The following is a 23153-nucleotide window of genomic DNA, read 5'->3' on the forward strand; positions in this document are numbered from 1 at the left end:
TGAATAAGCAGAGTCTTTGCTTCATCACAAGCTGTTGAGTTTGTGCAATTCTTTTGTCCTCTCTGAGTCTCTGTTTCCAAATTTATAAAATAGATACATCGGCTGGGTGTGGTGGTGCATGGCTGTAATCCCAGTGCTTTGGAAGGCCCAGGCAGAAGGATTGCTTGAGCCCAGGAGTTTGAGACCAGCCTGGGCAACATGGAGAAACCTGGTCTCTACAAAAAAAAAAAAATACAAAAATTAGCTGGTGTGGTGGGGCACACCTGTGGTCCCAGATACTTGGGAGGCCTAGGTGGGAGGATCACTTGAAGCCAGGAGATTGGTCCCAGGCTGGGGTGGGAGGATTGCTTGAGCCGAGGAGGTTGAGTCTTCAGTGAGCTGTGATGGTGCCACTGCACTCCAGCCTAGGTGACAAAGTGAGACTCTGTCTCAAAAATAAATAAATAAATAAATATAAAATAAAATAGACATGTCAATGCCTACCTCTCAGAATAGCCTCCAGACAACAATGGAATAAGAGAGGGAAAGGGGTTTATAAACTGCAAAACTGGAGCACACATAGGGGGTGTTATTAGAATGGGGAGCAGAGCCTTAGGCTGCTGGTTTAGTAAGGGGCTCCTGAAGGTAGCCGTCCTCTGTGAGAAGTTTACAAGGCCATGGTGACCCTAACCATTTCTGCCTCACTGGGTAAGGGGCTCATAGTCACAAGGTCAGCTTCCACAGTTAATGCTGCTTGATCTTGGCTACAACTTCTCCACTGAAAAACGGGGTTGCACCTACTTTATACCAAAAAACAGAAATGAAATTAACTTGGAAAATGTTAAATATTATGAAGAGACAAAGTACTAGAAAACTTTATGAGGTAATTTGTCATTTCCGGGTGAACCTGAAGAATCTCCCATTCTCCTCCCGCTGCCTGTCTTCTGTGTTAGGTGGTTGCATATTGACTCTAACTTCATCCCAAAATGCGTATGTGCATGAGCGCACACACAGACTCGCAGGCTAGAAAATCTCATTAGTAATTAGGTAGTATCTGAGTGTCTCACAACAAAGAAGTTTTATGGCCGACCGCAGTGGCTCACACCTGGAATCCCAGCATTTTGGGTTGACCAGTCTGGCCAACATGGCAAAACCCCATCTCTACTAAAAATACAAAATTCCATCTCTACTAAAAATACAGAAATTAGCCAGGCGTGCCTGTAATCCCAGCTACTCGAGAGTCTGAAGCACGAGAATCGCTTGAACCAGGGAGGCAGAGGTTGCAATGAGCCGAGATTACGCCACTGCATACCAGCCTGGGTGATAGAGATTCTGCCTAAAAAAAAAAAAAAAAAAAAAAGAAGAGAAAAGAAAAGAAAAAAAATAAAAATAAATAAAATAATAAAATAAGTTTCATTATGGAGGTCAACACAGTGATTGTACCTAAGGCATGCAGGGAGCGGGAGCATTAAGGAAGTCACTTCAGAAGGATCTGCTCCTATCTGGATGAGCATGGGGGTAGGAATGACTTCAAGGTCAGAGTGGTTTGTGAGTCCTGGAAAGCTGTATGAGGATTTCACACACTCCAGGCACAGGAAGCAGAAAAGGTAGCAGCTTCTAGTTATTCTGGGGGGATGTGGAAACACAGAGTAGTGTGTCTGTTCCCCTGAAAAGGAACCCACCTAAAGCAACTTCAGTTTACTCACGTGTAAAATAGGACAATGGAGAAATCGCCTCATAGGGTGGTTGTGAGGGTGAAATGGAAGGCTCTGACACATGCTGTCAATTTTTATCTTCTGCTGTATCCTTTAGATGCTCCTGTCTCCACCTCATTCCCATCCGCTTCTCTGTTCTCAGTTCCCACTCCCTTCGCATCTTCCTCCCATCCTGTCCTAGAGCATTTAGGAATGCTAACAGTGGCTTTTGGGAAATAAAAGAGGGAATCTGGAGGCAGGACCTCCTGTGGAAAATATTGTCAATTTTGTTAACATAAGCAGCTTTTACTTTTAGATTATTAATAATCACAAATAATAAAGATTATCATTTCTGTGTCCTTCATCAAAATTAGTTTCAAAACAGCACAAAAGGGCCAGGCACAGTGGCTCACACCTGTAATCCCAGCACTTTGGGAAGCCAAGGTAATAGGATCCCTTGAGGCCAGGAGTTCCAGACCAGCCTAGGCAACAAAGCGAGACTCTCATCTCTACATTAAAAAAAAAATAAAAAATAAAAAAAAAATAAAAAAAAAACATTAGCTGGGTGTGTGGCACCTGCCCATAGTCCCAGCTACCAAGGAGACTGAGGCAGGAGGATCACCTGAGCCCAGGGTTCAAGACTGCCGTGAGCTATGATTGCACCAGTGCATTCCAGCCTGGGCAACAGAGTGAGACCCTGTCTTAAACAAACAAGATCCAGGCCGGGCGCGGTGGCTCACGCCTGTAATCCCAGCACTTTGGGAGGCCAAGGCGGGTGGATCACGAGGTCAAGAGATCGAGACCATCCTGGTCAACATGGTGAAACCCCGCCTCTACTAAAAATACAAAAAATCAGCTGGGCCTGGTGGCGCGTGCCTGTAATCCCAGCTACTCAGGAGGCTGAGGCAGGAGAATTGCCTGAACCCAGGAGGCGGAGGTTGCGGTGAGCCGAGATCGCGCCATTGAACTCTAGCCTGGGTAACAAGAGCAAAACTCCCTCTCAAAAAAAAAAAGAAAAAAAAAAAAAAAAACAAGATCCAAAAGTGCACAAAAGTTTGATTCATTGTTTAGAACACAAAAGGTCAATTTTTAAAAGAAAAATATTTGCTCCTACAAAGACTGAAAAAAAATCAAGAAAAAATAACAAAACCCAACATATTTGGTAGTAAAATAGTTTGCAATTTACAAAGCAATTTCAAGAGCATTATTTATTTAATACTCACATTGCTTCTGTAAAGTAGATGATACTTGCTTTCATTACCCCCTGCTTTTGTGCGTGTGTGTGCCTGTGACAGAGTCTCATTCTGTCGTCCAGACATGAGCACAGTGCTGAAATCTCGGTTCTTTGCAACCTCCATCTCCTGAGTTCAAGTGATTCTCCTGCCTTAGCCTCCCAAGTAGGTGGGATTACAGACCTGCGCCACCACTCCTGGCTAATTTTTGTATTTTTAGTAGACATTGGGTTTCACCAAGTTGGCCAAGTTGGTCTCAAACTCCTGACCTCAAGTGATCGCCCGCTTCAGTCTCCCAAAGTGCTGAGATTACAAGCGTGAGCTATTGCGCCACGCCACGAAGGCTCTTAAGGAAGGCTTTTGTGAATTTTTGAAAGACCAGACCCTGGGGAAGACTGGGCCAGCGGGGATGCAGGAAGCAGTAGGCAACTGGAGCCCCTGGAGAGCCTTGGAAAGATCTTAAACTGGAGGAGGGATGGGGCCATATTTGCCTTTCAGAAGCCCACTCTATAGTACTGTGTCCCGTGGTTGGGAGGAGGTCAGACAGGAACCGAACCAGTTGTCCAGATGAGATTCGGCGGTGGCCTGAGCCAAGAGGGCACGAAAGAGGCGCTGGGAAGCAGACGGGCCAGGGCTTAGCCCTTGACTGGCAGGGAGTGAGTGAGGTGGGAGGGCCTGAGACTCGCCCCACTCCAAGTGATGAGCAGACTGAGCAGGTGGGGAGAATACCAGCTCTTGCCTACATGGGAAGCCGGAGGTGCTTGCGGGTGACGTGGTGGAGCCCTCCCGGTGGCGGGAGGATGTGCTGCAGATGGGGCAGAAGGCAAAGCCCCTCCTGGAGACAGAGGTTTGGGAGCCCCGAGAGTGAGAACTGAGGCCTCGGGGTGGACGAGATCCCAGGAGTGTGGAGGGAAGCGGTCCCACGACAGCCCAGGGAGGCATCAAAGTCTAGGGAGCCGTCCTCGCCCTGAGCTCTGTCACTGAATTTTGGGGGCCGGTGCTAACTCGCACCGCTCACGTACACACCCACAAACCCAGTCCCATCACCAGGTTCCCACCCCCACTGCTCTACCCGCTGCAGCCCTCTCCTCCGTGGCCCCACCCCGCCCTGCAGACCCGGGTTAATCCTCCCCTCCCCGCTTTGTGAGCCCCAGCGCCGGAGGCCAAAGCCCAGGGCGGCGCGGGCACCGGCGGCAGCTGAGGTGGAGGGGCAGGGGCGGCGGGGGAGGAGACACAAAAGGGGGAGGGGCCCGGGCTGCAGCTGCCCGGGACCCGCGGGGACAAAGGGCCTGCTGGCGGGCCGGCCCCAGCCGTTTTCATGCTTGTTGGGATTAGGGGCAGGAAAGGGCGCTCGGGACGGTGCGGATCAACAGTGGGTGCGGGGCGGCGCGTGGGGCGGGCTCGGCCCCGCCCGCCCCGCTTTGTGCGCAGCCCCCGGCTCGCGCCACTTGAGGCGCCGCGGGGCTCCGGGGAGGCCGTCCCTTTGTCTGCGCCTTTCGGGGACAAGCCCCGCCCGGGGAACGTCGAGCACCAGCTGAGCGCCGCGCTCCCGCCCACTCCCACTTCCCCGGCGCGGAGGCCTGGAGCCCCCTCCTGGGGCGAGGTCGCGGTCCCTCGCCACGCCCCGACCCCCTCGGACGGTTCGCATCCCACGGCCCGAGCCCACTTTCATCCCCGGTGAGGGGGCCCTCGGGGGACCCAGCCCTCCCCCAGCTGCGACATCTGAGACCTTAGTAGGATGCACACCCCCTTTCTCCCGCGCCACCCCCTTCCCCGCCTGCCAGTCTGCACCCGGCGAATCTCTTCTCAAATCCACGGGAGATAAATGAGAATGGAGCGATTAGGGAATCGACCGGTTCAGAGCCTACGGGTTTGGGGGCAGGAGCAGGGCTGGGGAGGAGGGGGGATCTGGGCGAGGTTAAGGTTCGGCTGGAGAGGCTCACTGGCCTGGAGAGGAGGTGCAGACGCATTTCTGGCAGTCTGGTGCCAGGGCTGGGGCGCAGAACCCTCCACAGGCTGGGGCCAGTCATTTCTGCCAGGGGTGGGGAGGAGGAGGGAGCATGTATGTGGGTCTGTGTCCTCGACTGTGAATTTGTGAGTGTGAACGAGCCATGGTGCATGTGTATGTATGTGAACGGGTGTGGGGGCTGGTGCCTGAGCCTCTGCAGGTGCCTGGTGGGCGAGCACGTATACCAGTGTGGATGGGGTCTGGCTCAGATCCCAGAACATCCCCATCTCAGGCTCCTCTTCTCACCACCTGCATCCTTTAAACTCCTGGGCCTGGGATTTCAGGCCCTTTAGCAATGCTTTTTAATATAGAGCACAAGTGCTCCATCGAATCTCCTCCCTCTGAGGGCCTTGTTGTCCTCTCCTAGTCAGGTAGATAAAAACAATGAACATTTGTGGACCACTTCCTAGGAGCCAGGCAGGCTCAGGTCTAAGCCCTTAACATCTGTTAACTCATCTATTAACTGACGTAACCCTGTAAAAGAAGTCCACCATTGCTCCCATTCTACAGTTGAGAAAAGTGAGGCACAACTAATAAGTGGAGGATCCAAGACACCTGGGTCCACTCTGCACTAGAAATCACTGTCCTCTGTTGCCTGCACGTCTACTGGTTCTCCAGGCTCCTCTTCCTCCAGGAAGCCTTCCTTCACCGGGCCCTTACAGATCTTGCCTCTCTCCTGTTCCTGTCACCTATTCATGCTGTGAGTAGGAGCAAACCTACTACACTGGGTTTTGGGTGAGGCTTGAAGGCAGTAAGAGGCGGGTAGACAGGTCACAGGCTGCCACCAGGGGGCATTCAGTCTCCTTAGAGATAGCCATTATACAGAGCCCTAAGAAGCCAGACACTCCACTGGGGAGCCCGTCTATGATATTCTGGAGCCTTCTGCAATACCCTAACGCTTTACCCTTTCTCAGTTCCAAGTTCATTTCCTGCCTCCCTGCACTCAGGCTTTCACCCCATCCATTCTGATCATACTTGATGGGGGCTGATCTAGTGGGTGTCCCTGGAGAGCAAGCAAGTTCTCAATGGACCCAGCCTCACAGGCGTCTCTGCTAATCCCTTCCATGCTTTCAGTCCTGTGCCTGCAGCCTGCTCAGGCCTCTGCTATGGGCTCTGCTCCAATCTCATCCCTATGTCTCTTACTAAGCAAAACTCCTCCTGTAGCACCCAAAACCTGGATTAGACTTCCTTTCTCCTGGTCATGGGATTTTATTCTGGTGACAGAGGTCAAGGGGTGGAGGTGGCTGACTGGCCAAACCCCTACCAAGTGCGTGAGCCCTTCCCACTCTCCTCCCTATCTCAGGAACTAAGGAATCCCCACCCCAATGACTTTAAGACCACCCCCATGTATAGAAGTCCCTGGCTGAAAACTAGACAGCCAGTTCTGCATTCCCCTCTCCTAGGTTCAGAGTGGCTCGTGCATTAGGCTTTTGGGTTTTTTTGTCGGCAGGGCACTGAGATGGCTGTTGTTCTCTCACTTAGGCTTCATTGCAGTGGTGGTATCATAGCTCACTGCAACTTCAAATTCCTGGGCTGAAGTGATCCTCCTGCCTCAGGCTCCCGAGTGGCTAGGACTACAGGCATGTGCCACCATGACCGGCTAATTTTTTTTCCCTTTTTTTTTTTAGGGATGGAGTCTCAAACTCTTGGCTCAAGCTATCCTCCTGCCTCGGCCTCCCAAAGTGTTGGGATTACAGGCATGAGCCACTGTGCCCAGACTGCATTAGGCTTTTGGATGCAAGTCTCATCTACCTGTGCACGCCACAGCTGCTCAAAGATAGGGGCAGGCTCCTAGGGGCCTCACGCAGGGGAGGCACACAATCTTAATGCATACAGAGCATCTTCATGTCCATTTTCTCATTCAGCCCTTACAGTTGCCACAGGTGAGGAAACTAAGTCTAAAGAGCGTAGCCCAGGGCTGGGCGCGGTGGCTCACGCCTGTAATCCCAGCACTTTGGGAGACCTAGGTGGGCAGATCACAAGGTCAGGAGTTCAAGACTAGCCTGGCCAATATGGTGAAACCCTGTCTCTACTAAAAATACAAAAATTAACCTGGTGTGGTGGCACTTGCCTGCAGTCCCAGCTACTCAGGAGGCTGAGGCAGGAGAATCACTTGAACCTGGGAGGTGGAAGTTGTGGTAAGCCAAGATCATGCCGTTGCACTCCAGCCTGGGTGACAGAGCAAGACTCCATCTCAAAAAAAAACAGAGAGTGTAGCCCAGGTCTGCCCAAAGGAGGTATTGCAGTTGTCTCAGCACTTCTCATGATCAGGCCTCATGGCCAGTGGACCTGATGAAGAATGACTTTTTTTTTTTTTTTTTTTTGAGATAGAGTCTTGCTCTGTTGCCCAGGCTGCAGTGCAATGGTGCCATCTCAGCTCACTGCAACCTCAGCCTCCTGGGTTCAAGCGATTTTCCTGCCTCAGCCTCCTGAGTAGCTGGGACTACAGGCATGCACCACCACGCCCAGCTAATTTTTTTGTATTGTTAGTAGAGACAGGTTTTCACCATGTTAGCCAAGATGGTCTTGATCTCCTGACCTCATGATCCGCCTGCCTAGGCCTCCCAAAGTGCTGGGATTACAGGCATGAGCCACCATGCCTGGCCAAGGAGAACCACAATTCTTGGCTGAACCAATTCAGCCACTGGAGTCCTGCTTTCGTTTCCCTGCCCCAAACTGCCATCCTGGCTGTGGCACCATTCTTGCCAATCTCCTTCCCAAACCCATCACCCTGCAGGGGCTAGGCCTGTCCCTGACCCTCAGTGACTAGCAGGGGTCCTGTAAACATACAATTCACCACACATTCCCTTGGTCTCACCTTCATCTTTTTCTCAGCTCAGAGAGATCTTTTATGGAAAGGAATTTAGGCAGCTTTCTTTTTTTGTCTTTTTTTTTGGGACGGAGTTTCGCTCTTGTTACCCAGGCTGGAGTGCAATGGCGCGATCTCGGCTCACCGCAACCTCCGCCTCCTGGGTTCAGGCAATTCTCCTGCCTCAGCCTCCTGAGTAGCTGGGATTACAGGCACGCACCACCATGCCCAGCTAATTTTTTGTATTTTTAGTAGAGATGGGGTTTCATCATGTTGACCAGGATGGTCTCGATCTCTTGACCTCGTGATTCACCCACCTTGGCCTCCCAAAGTGCTGGGATTACAGGCGTGAGCCACCGCGCCCGGCTTTTTCTTTTTTTTGAGACAGAGTCTCACTCTATCACCCAGGCTGGAGTGTGGTGGCGCGATCTTGGCTCACTGCAACCTCCGCCTCCCTGGTTTAGGCAATTCTCTGCCTCAGCCTCCTGAGTAGCTGGGATTACAGGCATGTGCCACCATGCCCTGGTAATTTTTTGTATTTTTAGTAGAGATGGAGTTTCAGCATCTTGGCCAGGCTGGTCTTGAACTCCTGATCTTGTGATCCACCTGCCTTGGCCTCCCAAAGTGCTGTGATTACAGGCATGAGCCACAGCCTTATTTTTTAAAAGCCCCCTCCCCCTTTAAAGATGACTTTCAAATTTTAGATTCAGCCAGGCATGGTGGCTCACACCTGTAATCCCAGCATGTTGGGAGGCTGAGGCAGATCACTTGAGGCCAGGTGTTCGAGATTAGCCTGGCCAACATGGTGAAACCTCATCTCTACTAAAAATATAAAAAAATTAGCCCGGCACAGTGGTGCACACCTGTAATCCCAGCTACTCAGGAGGCTGAGGCACAAGAATTGCTTGAACCCAGGAGGCGGAGGTTGCAGTGAGCCAAGATTATACCACTGCACTCCAGCCTAGGCAACAGAGCCAGATTCTGTTTCAAAAAAAAAAATTGTTTTAGATTAAAATTTCTTATGAAAGGCCGGGCGCGGTGGCTCAAGCCTGTAATCCCAGCACTTTGGGAGGCCGAGACGGGTGGATCACGAGGTCAAGAGATCGAGACCATCCTGGTCAACATGGTGAAACCCCGTCTCTACTAAAAATACAAAAATTAGCTGGGCATGGTGGCGCGTGCCTGTAATCCCAGCTACTCAGGAGGCTGAGGCAGGAGAATTGCCTGAACCCAGGAGGCGGAGGTTGCGGTGAGCCGAGATCGCGCCATTGCACTCTAGCCTGGGTAACAAGAGCGAAACTCCGTCTCAAAAAAAAAAAAAAAAATTTCTTATGAAAAAATGTTTTTCTATGAAAAAGTTGTATGTACCATAAAAGCATGATTTATAATCATAATTCTCATTAATGTAATTTACTATGTGCCAGGTACAGTTTTAAGTCTTCTATATATTACACATTTATTTAATTCTTGCAGAAACCCTGCAAGTAGTTATTACTATTGTTCCCATTTTAAGATGAGGAAACTAAAGCACAGGAAAGTTCATTGATTTGCCCAAGGTCACGGAAACATAAAACAATGGGGACAAGGTCCAAATCCAGGGTGTCTGGCTTCAGAGTCTCTGTCCTTCATCAGGAGTTGTGCTCAGAAGAGCCCTTACACATTTAGAAAAGGGGCTCCTGGCCAGCTCGGTGGCTCATGTCTGTAATCCCAGCACTTTGTGAGGCTGAGGTGGGCAGATTGCCTGAGCTCAGGAGTTTGAGACCAGCCTGGGCAACATGGCGAAAACCTGTCTCTACTAAAAATACAAAAAAATTAGCCAAGCATGGTGATGGATGCCTGTAGTCCCAGCTACTCGGGAGGCTGAGGCAGGAGAATCAATTGAACCTGGGAGGTAGAGGTTGCAGTGAGCCAAGATCACACCACTGCACTCTAGCCTGGGTGACAGAGTGAGGTTCTGTCTCCAAAAAAAAAAAAAATTTAAAAAAAGGAAAAGAAAGAAAAAGAAAAGGGCTCTACTCCTTATAAAAATTCACCCTCTTATGCTCTGAAGGCTTGACAGACATCTCATTGTCAGAAATCGCCATTCAAATTTAGCCTTAGCCCTTTGCCCGGACATCTCTTAGTAAGTGGAATTTGTTAAAACTGGTTCAATACTATTTAAGTGTCAAGTATGGAAATGACAAGAATTATTAACTTTCAGTGACAAGTATACTTTGTGAGGTTTAAAATAAATATGTTGGCCAGGCGCAGTGGCTCACACCTGTAATCCCAGCACTTTGGGAGGCTCAGGTGGGAGGACGGCTTGAAGCCAGGAGTTTGAGACCAGCCTGGGCAATATAGCAAGAAGCAATCACTACAAAAAACCTTAAGAATTAGCTGGGTGTGTAGTGCATGCCTGCTGTCTCAGCTACTCAGAGGCAGAGGTGGGAGTATCACTTGAGCCCAGGAGTTCAAGGCTACAGTGAGCTATGATCGCACCACTACGCTCTAGCTTGGGCAACAGAGCGAGACCCTGTCTCCAAAAATAATAAATCAAATAAAAAGAAAATACAGGCTGGGTGCGGTGGCTCACGCCTGTAATAATCCCAGTACTTTGGGAGGCCGAGCAGGTGGATCACAAGGTCAGGCGTTCAAGACCAGCCTGGCCAATATGGTAAAACTCCATCTCTACTAAAAATACAAAAAATAGCCAGGCGTGGTGGCGCACACCTGTAATCCCAGCTACTCGGGAGGCTGAGGCAGGAGAATCTCTTGAACCTGGGAGGCGAAGGCTGCAGTGAGTTGAGATCATGCCACCACACTCCAGCCTGGGTGACAGAGCAAGGCTGTGTCTCAAAAAAAAAAAAGAAAAAATGCAGTATTTCGGATTTGTGAATTTTGATGTCCCTGGGGGTCCTGGAACCAATCCCCTCAGATACCAAAGATGGCTATATATTATAACTACATGTGTGTCAAAACCATCTAAGGACCTAAACTCAGTCTTTCATAGTCAGAGTGCCCTTCAGGGAAGTGATGATGCCAGCGTAGTTTTTTGTTTTGTTTTTTCGAGGTGGAGTTTCACTCTTGTTGCCCAGGCTGGAGTGCAATGGCGCAATCTCTGCTCACGGTAACCTCCACCTCCTGGGTTCAAGTGATTCTCCTGTCTCAGCCTACTGAGTGGCTGGGATTACAGGTGCCTGCCACCACACCTGGCTAATTTTTGTATTTTTAGTAGAGATGGGGTTTCACCATGTTGGCCAGGCTGGTCTTGAACTCCCAACCTCAGGTGATCCACCTGTCTGAGCCTCCAAAAGTGCTGGGACTACACTGCGCATGGCCCAGCGTACAGTTGAGTATGTGAAAGTGTGTATGGTATGTGTCCCTCACAATTCACTTAGGCCCAAAGGTGACACGGGACAAGGACAATCCTAATGGGGCCCTCAGGGTTGAGGCCGTCCCCCCTGTCACACTGGGAGGTCCCTGAGAGACTTCCCCACCCCAGCGGGTCATCAGGCATAGCAGTCTACATTCTCCAGTGTCTTCCCCCAAAACCACCCCCCAGCTCCTCGTCCAGGACCCTACTGAAAAGGGGAGCTCAGATGGTGTGGAAGAGACCACCAGACAGCAGGTCGAAGAAAAACACATACTCAAGAAATTTAATTCTCTGCCCAGTTTATTCATTCTGGGTTGGTCCAAAGGCTGGGTTTACACACTCGATATGCAAGAGCTACAGACAAAAAGTCTTCAGGGCCCACCCCTCACCGCTGCTCCCTGGACCTTTCGCCCACCCACCTATCACGGACAAAACTCTTTAGAGATAGACAGGAAGAGCTCTCCCACTTTGCCGACAGGGAGACTGAGGGCCAGAGGCTGCATCAGTGACTTCCATGCCACTGTTCACTCGTCAGTGTCCCCTCTTCATACCACTGCTCACCCACCAGGATCCTGCATTCGCTTGGCTCCCAGGAACAAAGCAGAGAGCTCAGCTACCTGACGCGTTGATTCTAAGACTCACCCACTCTGTAACTCCTGCAGCCCACCAATCCCTGTCTGAAGGGCCATGCAGTGAAAGAAGGGGTTAAAACTCAGCGTCCTAAGCATTTCCAGAGGTTTAGGTTGACACCGTCCCCTTCCTGTCCCAGAAAGCCAACCTCTGGCTCATCTTGAGCGTCCGACTTCAGAGAAATGGACCAAACCAATTCGACATCCAATGCTGCTAAAGCCAGAGAGGCACAGCAAGGTAGAGGCACAGACAGGGAAGTGATATTTTCCTCATCAGCCTTGGAACATCGTGCCTGTTACTTGCAAACTTATACACGTACATTGCTTTTCATCAGAAGCTTAAATCAACAGGGTTTGCCACAGCTCCTTTCCCAATGGAGAGGTGGTTTGGGAACTAGTATTTTAGAATTCCCATTCTCCTGTTCTTCACAGGGTTCCACTATTACCATCTCCCTTGTCCCCATCTCCCATGTGCCCAAAGGCAGCGTTCAAGAGGGACAGTCCCCTATGTCCTTCTCTGTCCCCAACACCACCATCATCTCCATCACTAGTCCCAGTTCCCCTTCCTGACACCAGTTCTCTGCCCACTGCCTGACAAAATTGCAGCCAAAATGCCATGGCAGGCCAGAGTAGCCACTAAACCTCCTACAGCAAAGCCAACATCAGGGAAAATAGCCATAGCTCAGCAAGTCTGGGTTTAGTGAGGGAAAAGGAGAGGAGAGGTGGCCTGTAAATCCCAGGAGAACAGATCAGCCACAACCCTCAGATAAATGACAGCATGCTAGCCCTCTGTCTAGTGGATCCAGTGGAGAAGAAAGGCTGGGGTAGACCACGAGGGACACAAAGTGTGGATGGACACTCCACAGGTACCGCTGGATATATATTTGCACACACTTGCTCATGAGTCTGCCTGCAAACACACATGCTCCTTATACTTCCCATGCCTGCGCCCCCACCCATGCACGCCTGCGCCCCCACCCATGCACCCCTGCACACGAGGGCTCCCTCCCGTACACCCAACACAAGCCTGCACGCTCAAACCCACTCATACACACACACATATTCTGCATATACATCCTCACTCATGTGCACATACACATACTGCTGGGTACCTGTCTACACACACATATACAGATTTCTTCATTCTTCTTACATACTACACACACATATGTTCACTGTTACACACTTACATGTAGGTCTGCAGATAAGTTAGCTTGTGTGTACACATGTACACACAGCACTTAAGCTCATTTATACATGCTTATTCACACATGCCTATACACACTTGCCTACATGTTAGCACGTTCACACTCATGCCTACCTGCAATCATGCCAGCAAATAATTATGTACTTACTAGGGCACAACCTCGCACATGCCTGCAAATATACACACATACCCTTGCACACTTGTGGAGGCACACCCTTAGCCCTGGTCCTGGGGCCTGGATGGTGCTGCCCTCTGCTGGAGACAGCGAATAAGCTCCTTCCGGTTGTCTAGGATGGTGTCGAAGCTCTCCTGCAGTCGGGCCTGCTGATCAATCAACTGATGCTGCAGGCCCCGGATCCACTGCAGCAGTGCCAGGCGACGGTACATCACCAAGTGCACGTGGTGCTTTTCCTTCTCCTGCTCTTTGTAGCGCTCCTGAGCTTGCAAGTGCTGCACGGCCTGGGCCACTGAGGGCAGAAGGGGATCAGGAGGGCCAGGGCCTCTCAGAGTCCCACAGGCAGGCTCAGGACTGCTGCTAGGGCTGTCGATGCTCAGGGAACTGCTGGCATAGCCGTTGTCCTCCAGAGGGGAGCAGACTGTGCCAGCACCACCAATCTTCTCAGGCTCAGCCCCGGGAATCTCTGCCCCCTCTGGGGGGCTGCGCACCCCTTCCTCAGGGGACCCAGGGGCCTGGAAGGCCTGGTTGTCAGAGGGTGACTCAGAGGAGCTCCTCATCAGGATCGGTTCCACTCTGCCTGGCATCCCATGCCAATTCTCATTAGCATCCTTGGCACTAGCCATGAAGTTGGAGTTGCTGTCTGGTTGGAGCTCGGGCTGACATACTCCAGGAGGCGGGTCCCCCAGGAATTGCCCCCCCTCAGGTAGCCCTGGCTGGATGGCGAACATCTGGTCTGTAAAGGGAAAGCAGGAGACTGAGTCACAGTAGGACAGGGTGGAGTGCCTGAAGTCAGGGAAACTTAGCTGCAGGGACGAGGCTGCGAGCAAGAGCCTGGCCACTCCCTGTCAGGCCCTTTCTTGCCTCTGGTAGCACTTCCCTTCGTGGTTTTCATCCTCCCTGTTCATCCATTTACCTGTTCATTCTCTGCCTCCTGCAGAGGGTTTTTCCTCAGCCTCAGAGCCAGGCTGTCTTCTAGTTTTGTGCGTTTCTCTCCAGATGACCTCATTCTCTGCTGTGGCTTCAAGGACCATCATATGCTGATGACTCTCAGATCTGTCTTCAGCCCAGATCTAACTGTTATCCAACTCGGCAACCAACCATAAGCTCCTCAAATTCTTTTTAACCAGTCTGAGTGCAGTGGCTCACCTGAGGTCAAGAGTTGAAGACCAGCCTGGCCACCATGGCAAAACACCATTTCTACCAAAAATACAAAAATTAGCCAGGCGTGGTGGCAGGTGCCTGTAATCCCAGCCACTTGGGAGGCTGAGGCAGGAGAATCACTTGAACCCAGGAGGCACAGATTGCAGTGAGCTGAGATTGCACCACTGCACTCCAGCCTGTGTGAGGGCAAGACTCCGTCCCCTGCCTCCTCCCCAAAAATTCCACATAACCAAACTCTCCTTCTCCAGTATCCTCAGAAAAATGGCTCTGCCCTCCATCCAGAAGGCTGGGAGCTTCCTGCGCTCCTCACTCTCCTTCCTTCTCCCATCTCATTGACAACCACATTCTGACCATTCTTCCTCTTCCAGGCCATTTCTGACTTGGATTATTGCCACAGCGTTTTCACTGATCTCTCTGCCTCCAGTTAAAAATGTAAATTTGACTTGTCACCACTCCAAGTGCCCTCTCTGAACTCCTGCTAAACCTCTAAGTGGCCTACAAGGCCCTGTTTGATCTGGCCCCTGCTCGCCCCTCCACACCTGCCTCTTACCACTCTGCCCCTCCCATCATAGCAAACCGCCCAGAGATTTCAAAACGCAGCACTGTTCTTCTTACACTATTCCTCTGGCCTTCAATATCCTCTCCCCTCAAAGCTCCTCCCTTCACCCGGCAAATTCCTTTTTTGTACTTCAAAACTCAGCTGTAATATCCCCATGTCTCCATGTCCCCATGTCTATGAAGCTGTCTTGATACTGCCCCAATATTACATAAACAAGCATGGTTACTTATGCCTTCCTCTGGATCCCCATTGCCCTGGGTACACACTGTCTCATCCAGCTTTGTGTCTGTCCCTGGCATACATGATGGACGATCAGCGAATGTTTATTCAACTGGCATTTTTGCTTTGTTGTAATGATCTTGTAATAGCAGTTTGTAATCTGGTTTGGACCTCCTCTATATATCCTGCATTACATTCCCCAGAGCCAGCATAGAGCTCGGAACCAGGCTATCTGCATATAGGCACTTGCTGAGTGAAGGAATGGAAGAAGAGACTGCAGTGAATTTCCATACTCAGTAAGCTACACTGCCGACTCCCCAGGGCTGGAAGAGCTGGGTTGTGGAAGAGCAGGGTTCGGTTCCCTCTCTGCTCCAGGGAGCCGGGCCTCCCCCAGTGACAAGTTTTTCTTCTGAGCCTGCCCTCTTCCCTCCCAATGCCCCTGGAACAAGGCCACTATCTTGTGTCCCTGTCCCTAGCTTGTGCCATCCCGATGCCCTGGAGGGAAGGCATGTCACACCACTCTTCTCTCCCGGGTAACCAGCTTCTAACCAAAATTAGGGTTTGAATTGGCAAAGGGATTCTACTGACCAAACAGCACTGGGATTAGAACAATTGACGAGCATGAAGGGAAAGGATACTATAAATGGAGCTGGTACTGGGAGGCGCTCCATAGGTAGCAGGGACCCTCCCCTCCTCCAGCAATGGGCAGAAGTCCTGGGGAGAAGGGTGTGGGAACAGTTCCTTTGTTATCACCCTTTAGGCAAGGCTTGTGGGAAGATGCCTAGAGATCTCCCCTCACCCTAATGCTTTCTTTTTTCCCACACTTGGATGAAAGCCGGGATGGGGTGGAGGTGGCGCTAGGGATCACAAGGTTCTTACAGATAGTAAAATGGGAACCCCGACACCCCAGGAGACAGAGCCCAACCTTCCCTAGTCTCCGCGAAGAGGCAGCTGTGACTCCCCGCTTCCCGCGGCTGGGCCCCAAGCCCTCCCCCTCCGGCCCCAGACTCGGACTCACGGCCTAGAGGCGCCGGCTCCGGCGCGTCTGGCTCTGGCTCCACCCGGCCCCGGCGATGTCCAGTCCCTGGGCTAGGGGTTCCTCGGCCTGGGCGTCTTCGCGGTCCAGGCGTGGGTGCGGGGCTCCCGGGCAGCGCGCCCAGCCCCAGGCGGGGACTGCGGAATCGGGCGGCGTCTGCGCGGCGGGGCGGGGCGGCCGGGCCCACGTGGGCCGGTTCGGTTTTCCCCGGAGCCGCGCGCCTGGCCCCTGCGCCGGAACTGCCTCGCCGCTGCGCGGGGCCGCCTTGACCCAGGCCTCCCAGGTCCGGTGCTCGCTCCTACTGGCATTCGCTGGGCCCTCCCGATCAGTTCACCTCACTGCAGACAGCGTGAGATTTTCAGGTGAAATCTGATTAGTCACCACCTTCTGGCCTTAGACCCCTCAACGGCTTCCCCACTGCCGGCACATCCCCTAATGCGGCAGCCGCGGGGCTCTGCGCTTCCTGCCCTCTGTCTGCCTCTCCCGCCTCGTCCTCTGCGGTCCCTCTCCGCGCTACCCTCCAGCACGCCCCTTTCCGCTCTTCCCCCTCTCCACTTACTCCTTTTTCAGATCTCTTCTCAGAAAAATCTGACTCCCTAGACCACATTCGTTTCCCCTTTCATGTCAGGGCACGTTCCTTTCCTTCATAGCATTTATCACAATTTGGAATTATATATTCTTTTTTGTGTTTATTGACTAAAGTCACTTAGTGAAAACTATGTTTTAAGAGAAGACAGAAGAGGCCGAGCACGGTGGCTTACGCCTGAAATCCCAGCACTTTGGAAGGCCGAGGCCGGCGGATCACTTGAGCTCAGGATTTCGAGACCAGCCTGGCCAACATGGTGAAGCCTCGTCTCTACTAAAAACACAGAAACTAACTGGACATGGTGGTGGGCGCCTGTAATCCCAACTACTCAGGAGGCTGAGGCAGGAGAATCGCTTGAACCTGGGAGGTGAGGGTTGCAATGAGCCAAGATTGCACCACTGCACTCCAGCCTGGGAGACAGGCTCAAAAAAAAAAAAAAAAAAAAAAGAGAGAAAGAAAGATCCGGCCTAGGACAGGACCCAGAGCTGATGTCCTGTACCCGGGACGGGCGCTGTCCACAGGACACAAAGCCCATCCATGACACCTGGACAGTGGGCACCTGTGCTTTTGCCCAGGTAAGGAGGAACAACGTGATAAGAAAGGGTCCTGGGTTCCAAACTCCAGTATATTCTTCTCAGAGGTCCACACTACTGAAGCTTGACCCCCCTCACTCTTTTGCATCCTGGGGAAATTTGAAGCTAAAGACTCTGTTTGCAATTAAAGAGAACAGAGTAGAGTAATAGCTGACCCTAATATATGAGGTATCCTCTTCCAGTTTCAACTTGATTCCAAGTCACCATTCTGCAACCTAGAGACTAACTGGCAAATTAAATCACACCAAGAAATCCTATATGCAAAAACAGGGGAAATGGAAAAGAAATTTTTATGATTATGACAACTATTTTAAGAGGGAAAAAGAAATAAGAAGGAGAAGGCAGAAGTAATTCAGACTTTGCACACTCCTCTAGCTAAGAAAATACAAGTGGAGACCTCAGCCCCATTTCTATATCAGATCCTGTGGCCTAAGTCTTTTCCCTTCCTTTATTCACTGCAGGTTCCCCTGGCCTTCAGCCTGGGGTGACCCAAATCCTCACTATCTTTTTGAGATGGAGGCTCCCTCTGTCGCCCAGGCTGGAGTGCAGTGGCGCGATCTCGGCTCACTGCAACCTCCGCCTCCCAGGTTCAAGCGATACTCCTGCCTCAGTCTCCTTAGTAGCTCGGGCTATAGGCACGCACCATCACGCCCAGCTGATTTTTGTTCTAGAAACTTATGTCTTTTACCTCTGATAAATGTTCTTCTATTATTTCTGTGCTATCTCTTCTCTCCATTTTCTCTGATCTCTTAGTATCTAAAGGTCTTTTTGTTTTGTTTTGTTTTGTTTTGTTTTGTTTTCTGAGAGAGTGATCTGTCTGTGTATGTTATGGAAGGGACCTGGTTCTTTTTTTTTAATTTTTTTTTTGAGACGGAGTCTTACTCTGTTACCCAGGCTGGAGTGCAGTGGTGCGATCTCGGCTCACTGCAACCTCTGCTTCCCAGGTTCAAGTGATTATTTTGCCTCAGCCTCCAGAGTAGCTGGGACTACAGGTGCGTGTCACCCACCCAGCTAATTTTTGTATTTTTAGTAGAGATGGGGGTTTCACCATGTTGGCCAGGCTGATCTTGAACTCCTGACCTCGTGATCCACCCGTCTCAGCTTCCCAAAGTGCTGGGATTACAGGTGTGTGCCACCGTGCCTGGCCGATGCTATCACCTTCTGACCTGCAATACCCAGAATCTCAGAGACAGGAAGAAAACTCTTAGTCCTTAGGTACAATCATATAAGGTACCACTTCTACCTTTTCCTATGCATTCTGGCCACAAAGGACAAAGCATTATATACATCGATTTAAAGCCTATATTGGGCCTGGCATGGTGACTCACACCTGTAATCCCAGCACTTTGGGAGGCCAAAGCAGGCAGATCACTTACAGCTGGGAATTTGAGACCAGCCTGGCCAACATGGTGAAACCCCATTTCAAAAATACAAAAATTAGCCAGGCCTGGTGGTTCATGTCTGTAATCCCAACTATTCAGGAGGCTGAAGCAGGAGAGTCACTTGAACCCAGGAGGTAGGGTTTGGACTGAGCTGAGATCGCACCACTGCACTCCAGCCTGGGTGATAGAGTGAGACTCTATCTCAAAAAAATAAAAAATAAAAAATAAATGAAGCCTATATCATGCTCTGCAGCACAGCACCCCAGCCTGGAATAGCTGAGTCATCAATTCCATTGTTCTAAAAATCTAGTTATTCCTTTTTTTTTTTTTTTTTTTTTGTGATGGAGTCTCTCTTTGCCGCCCAGGCTGGAGTGCAGTGGCATAGTCTCAGCTCACTGTAACCTCCGGCTCCCAGGTTTAAGCAATTCTCCTGCCTTAGCCTCCTGAGTAGCTGGGATTACAGGTGCCCACCACCACACTCAGCGAATTTTTGTATTTTTAGTAGAGACAGTGTTTCACCAAGTTGGCCAGGCTGTTTTCAAACTCCTGACTTCAGGTGATCTGCCCTCCGTGGCCTCCCAAAGTGCTGGGATTACAGGTGTGAGTCACTACGCCGGGCCTAAAGCTAGTTACTTCTAAATAATATAATACCTGCTAAGCCAAGTGAATTCATTTGAAGTGCATCAGATTGTAGCCTCCTTTCTTTGCTTTTTCTGAGACAGAGTCTCACTCTGTCAACCAGGCTGGAGTGCAGTGGTGCAATCTCCACTCACTGCAATGTCCACCTCCCAGGATCAAGCAATTCTCATGCCTCAGCCTCCTGAGTAGCTGGGACTACAGGCGTGTGCCACTGCACCTGGCTAATTTTTGTATTTTTAATAGAGATGGGCTTCAAGTGATCCGCCTGCCTTGGCCTCCCAAAGTGCTGGGATTACAGGTGTGAGCCGCCGCACCTAGCCTGTAGCCTCTTTGCTTAATCAAGGACAATGTTGTATGGAATATTCTAGCACTGTATAATTAATACAGTCAGTGTTCACACAGCAGTCCTGGCCACTCCATAATCTTCAGAGTTTAAAGCCTGAAAAACAAAAAGCCCCAGGAAGGCAGGGCTGTCTATGTCTGCAGGAAGACAAAAAAGCAGCTGTAGAGATGCCTGTTTTTCATTCACCAGAGGCTTTTCCCGTGAGGACACCAGAGAATTATTCACCCCAAGTGAAAGGGTATCTGTGGCTGTGTTCACCTACCCACATATATGCCAGGGATTTAAGTGGCAGGAACACAGAAATCTCCAGAGATGGCCAGTATCACCCTGAACAGGGTTCTGCAGAACCTGGGAGGCAGAGGCTGCAGTGAACCAAGATCACACCACTGCACTCCAGCCTGGATGACAGAGCCAAAACCTGTTTCCAAAAAAAAAAAAAAAAAAAAAAAAAAAAATAGAAGAGTGGGCTATAACAATGCAATGGGCCCTCCAACAGAGCCAGGAGGTAAAACTAATGAGCCCCAACAAGGGTAAGGAAAGGCTTCTCAGAGGTTATTATATTTTTTTAAGAGATGGGAGTCAGCCAGGCACAGTGGCTCATGCCTGTAATCCCAGCACTTTGGGAGGCTGAGGCGGGTGGATCGTGAGGTCAGGAGATCGAGACCATCCTGGCTAACACTGTGAAACCCTGTCTCTACTAAAAATACAAAAGCATAGTTGGCATGGTGGCACGTGCCTGTAGTCCCAGCTACTCTGGAGGCTGAGGCAGTAGAATCACTTGAATTGGGAGTTGGAGGTTGCAGTGAGCTGAGATTGCGCCACTGTACTCCAGCCTGGGCAACAGAGCAAGACTGTCTCAAAAAAAAAAAAAAAAGAGATGGAGTCTTGCTAAGTTGCCCAGGCTTGTATCAAACTCCTGGCCTTAAGTGATCCTCCCACCTTGGCCTCCCAGTATGCTGGGATGACACGTATGAGCCACTGCACCCAGCCAGCACAGTGATATTTGAGCCAGGCCTTGAGGGATGAAAAGGAGTTCACCAGGAGAAAGCAAGAGAAGGCATGGGAGACTGCATTTTCAGCGTGAGTTCAGGAAACACCCCATAGGCCAGTGTGGCTGGAGCTCAGTGGATAGTGGAGGTAAGGTGAGGCTAGAAGATAAAGGGAGCCCAGTTGTGAAAGGTCTTGACTACCATCCCGAGGAGCTTGGGCTCCATCCTGGGGGCAGCAGGGAAATAACTGAGGAAGCCTCAAAGGTTCCACATCAGAACAAAAGCACAATCCTGGATTACAAACTGCTTTGCCAACCTGCTTTCTTCTCTTCCTGAGCTCACATCATCTGTCAACTTCCCCACATGGCTTTGGGAACGTAGGCAAATCAAATCATTTTAACCTTTTTGGGCTAAATAAGATAACATGCCTTGAACATTGTTCAATAACATTATAATGGTGAACATTATAATGTTCACCTTGGGCTCCCAAGACCAGGCACAGCCCCAGAGGACCTTTGACATGCCAGAGAGCCTTTAAGGCAGATTAGAACAAAAATTCTTCCCCAGAATTTGTTCATCTTGGAAAAGGAAGGCCCAGGAAGCTGGTGACCTAGTTGTTTTGTTCATCCATTTCTCTATTGCTTCTTAAAGGTAAAGTGCCTCTCTAGTCTACCAAGAAATTACTGTGTGATTACCTTAGGTAAAACATGCCCATTCACCTATCCTCCATTTTGGCTGTTTTCCCAGCTGTAAAATGACAAGGAGGTACATTCAATTAGACGTTTTAAAGCATTTTTAGAGCCTTGAAGTCATTTTTTTTTCTTTCTTTTTTTTTTTTTTTTTTTTTTTGAGACCGAGTTTCGCTCTTGTTCCCTGGAGTGCAATGGCGCGATCTCGGCTCACCGCAACCTCCGCCTCCTGGGTTCAGGCAATTCTCCTGCCACAGCCTCCTGAGTAGCTGGGATTACAGGCACGCACCACCATGCCCAGCTAATTTTTTGTAGTTTTTAGTAGAGACGGGGTTTCACCATGTTGACCAGGATGGTCTCGATCTCTTGACCTTGTGATCCACCCGCCTCGGCCTCCCAAAGTGCTGGGATTACAGGCTTGAGCCACCGCGCCCGGCCATTTTTTTTTCTCAACAAAATCTTTCCAATATACCCAATTCAAGATCTCTCTTCCCCTAACCCTTCCCCCTAAGGGCTCTGAGGGAACCTCGGGGAAGTTTTTATAGTTCCACAGGGCACAGCTGCAAATCCACTGCACCAGATGAACCTGGGAAATGAATCCTCCCCCTGTCCCCCACCCTGTTCCCTTCTCACCCACCCCTTCCAAGGGAAAAAGGAGAAACGGGTATTTTCGGAGCTGCTGGAAGAATGAAAGGTAATATAAACTCTTTCTCTCCAGTGCACTCAGGTGGTCACCAGGAGACCAGAAAAGCCAAATCCAAGGTCCCAAGGCTCTTGATCATCCAGTGCCCACAACAGAGGGAATCAGCTAGACAGAGAAGCTGAAGGTGGAATGAGAGACGGGGGTGCCTGTTCCACCCCCTTCCTAGCAGCTGCCTCTGTGGGCTCCGTAATCCCCAAGCCCTCTCCCCCACCCTACCCTCCGGCCGCCCACTTCTCCTCCGCCCACCCCATTCATCAGTAGGAGGGCACTGTATCAACACAGCCTTTCAAGGCCTGACAGTTCCTTTCTGGGTGCCCCCCACATGTAACCACTTAACCCCCAGCACAAAAGGCAAGGCTGAATGGGCTTGGAGCCGGTGGCTCGTGCAGAGGGGGAGGCCTCAATAGGATTTGGGGAGCTGGGTGTATAAACAGCTCTGCTCCAGCAGCCCTCAATGGACGAGCTGGAGTTGGGGCATGTGCCGAGGGGAGGAGCTCGGCAGCTGCATCCCGCCCCTGAACAATGATTTATTCATTCTCCTGGCTGGCACAGAGAAGACAGTCTGGGGAAACGTGGCCCCACGAATCGCCCTCAGCCTCAGCTAATTCCCATGGCAATCATTGCAGTTCTGAGCGCCCCCTTCCACTTGCAATGTTTTGCCTCAAGCTTGCCCTTCCTCTTCCCCGTGAGGAAGTAGACTACATTACGTGAGGCCTTAAGTAGCCTGAAGTTCAGGTAAGCAGCATTCTTGAATGGGTTGCACCCAATCTCAGTCTCACTCTCTCTGAAAGCTTCCTGGTCAGGTTTTCCTCACACCCATTTCACAGCCACAGAAACAGATGCAGCCTCCCCCCACCCCCGTACCCCCCGCCCGCCAAAAAAAAGGAGGCGCACAGCAGTCTGTCTCAGGATGTCCCCCAGCAGGGAGTTGGGGAACTTAGCCTAGAGGTAACTGGCATGTGATGGGAACGTAGTAAATCTTTGCTGGATGAGTTAATAGTTGCTAACAAAAGGTAGTGCACTCGCTGTCCTCACTCGCCTTCCCAAACCCTTTCCTCGCTCCTGTAGCCATATCTATCCGGCTCCAGTGAATCTCTTGGAAATCTTTGGGGATGAGTGGACAGAATGAAGACCGATAAGCAAAGATGTTAAAACCTGTAGATAAA

At 50.7% G+C, this 23153-nt stretch overlaps 1 protein-coding gene across 3 annotated transcripts; it reads right to left on the reverse strand.

The window, feature by feature from the left end:
* Positions 1-11356: 11356 nt before the first annotated feature.
* Positions 11357-16761, reverse strand: CUNH1orf216 (chromosome unknown C1orf216 homolog). Of its 3 annotated transcripts, XM_032246918.1 has the most exons (3): positions 16046-16761; positions 15075-15276; positions 11357-13821 (listed from the first exon to the last, which is right to left on the reverse strand). In XM_032246918.1, exon 3 carries the CDS (start codon positions 13814-13816, stop codon positions 13127-13129), a length of 690 nt encoding a protein of 229 aa, XP_032102809.1. In that variant the 5' UTR covers positions 13817-13821; positions 15075-15276; positions 16046-16761; the 3' UTR covers positions 11357-13126. The 3 variants fall into 3 exon arrangements, with proteins under 3 accessions (XP_032102809.1, XP_032102808.1, XP_032102810.1); XM_032246917.1 differs by lacking the exon at positions 15075-15276; XM_032246919.1 differs by lacking the exons at positions 15075-15276; positions 16046-16761 and adding an exon at positions 14002-14361.
* Positions 16762-23153: the final 6392 nt, after the last annotated feature.

This window comes from Sapajus apella, unplaced genomic scaffold (assembly GCF_009761245.1).
Source record: "Sapajus apella isolate SASKATOON/1434 unplaced genomic scaffold, GSC_monkey_1.0 scaffold62, whole genome shotgun sequence".
NCBI classification, from domain to species: Eukaryota; Metazoa; Chordata; class Mammalia; order Primates; family Cebidae; genus Sapajus; species Sapajus apella.

Coding starts and splice junctions, on each gene's coding strand:
- CUNH1orf216 (XM_032246917.1), bottom strand. CDS start 13,816: ATGTTCGCCATCCAGCCAGGGCTACCTGAGGGGGGGCAATTCCTGGGG.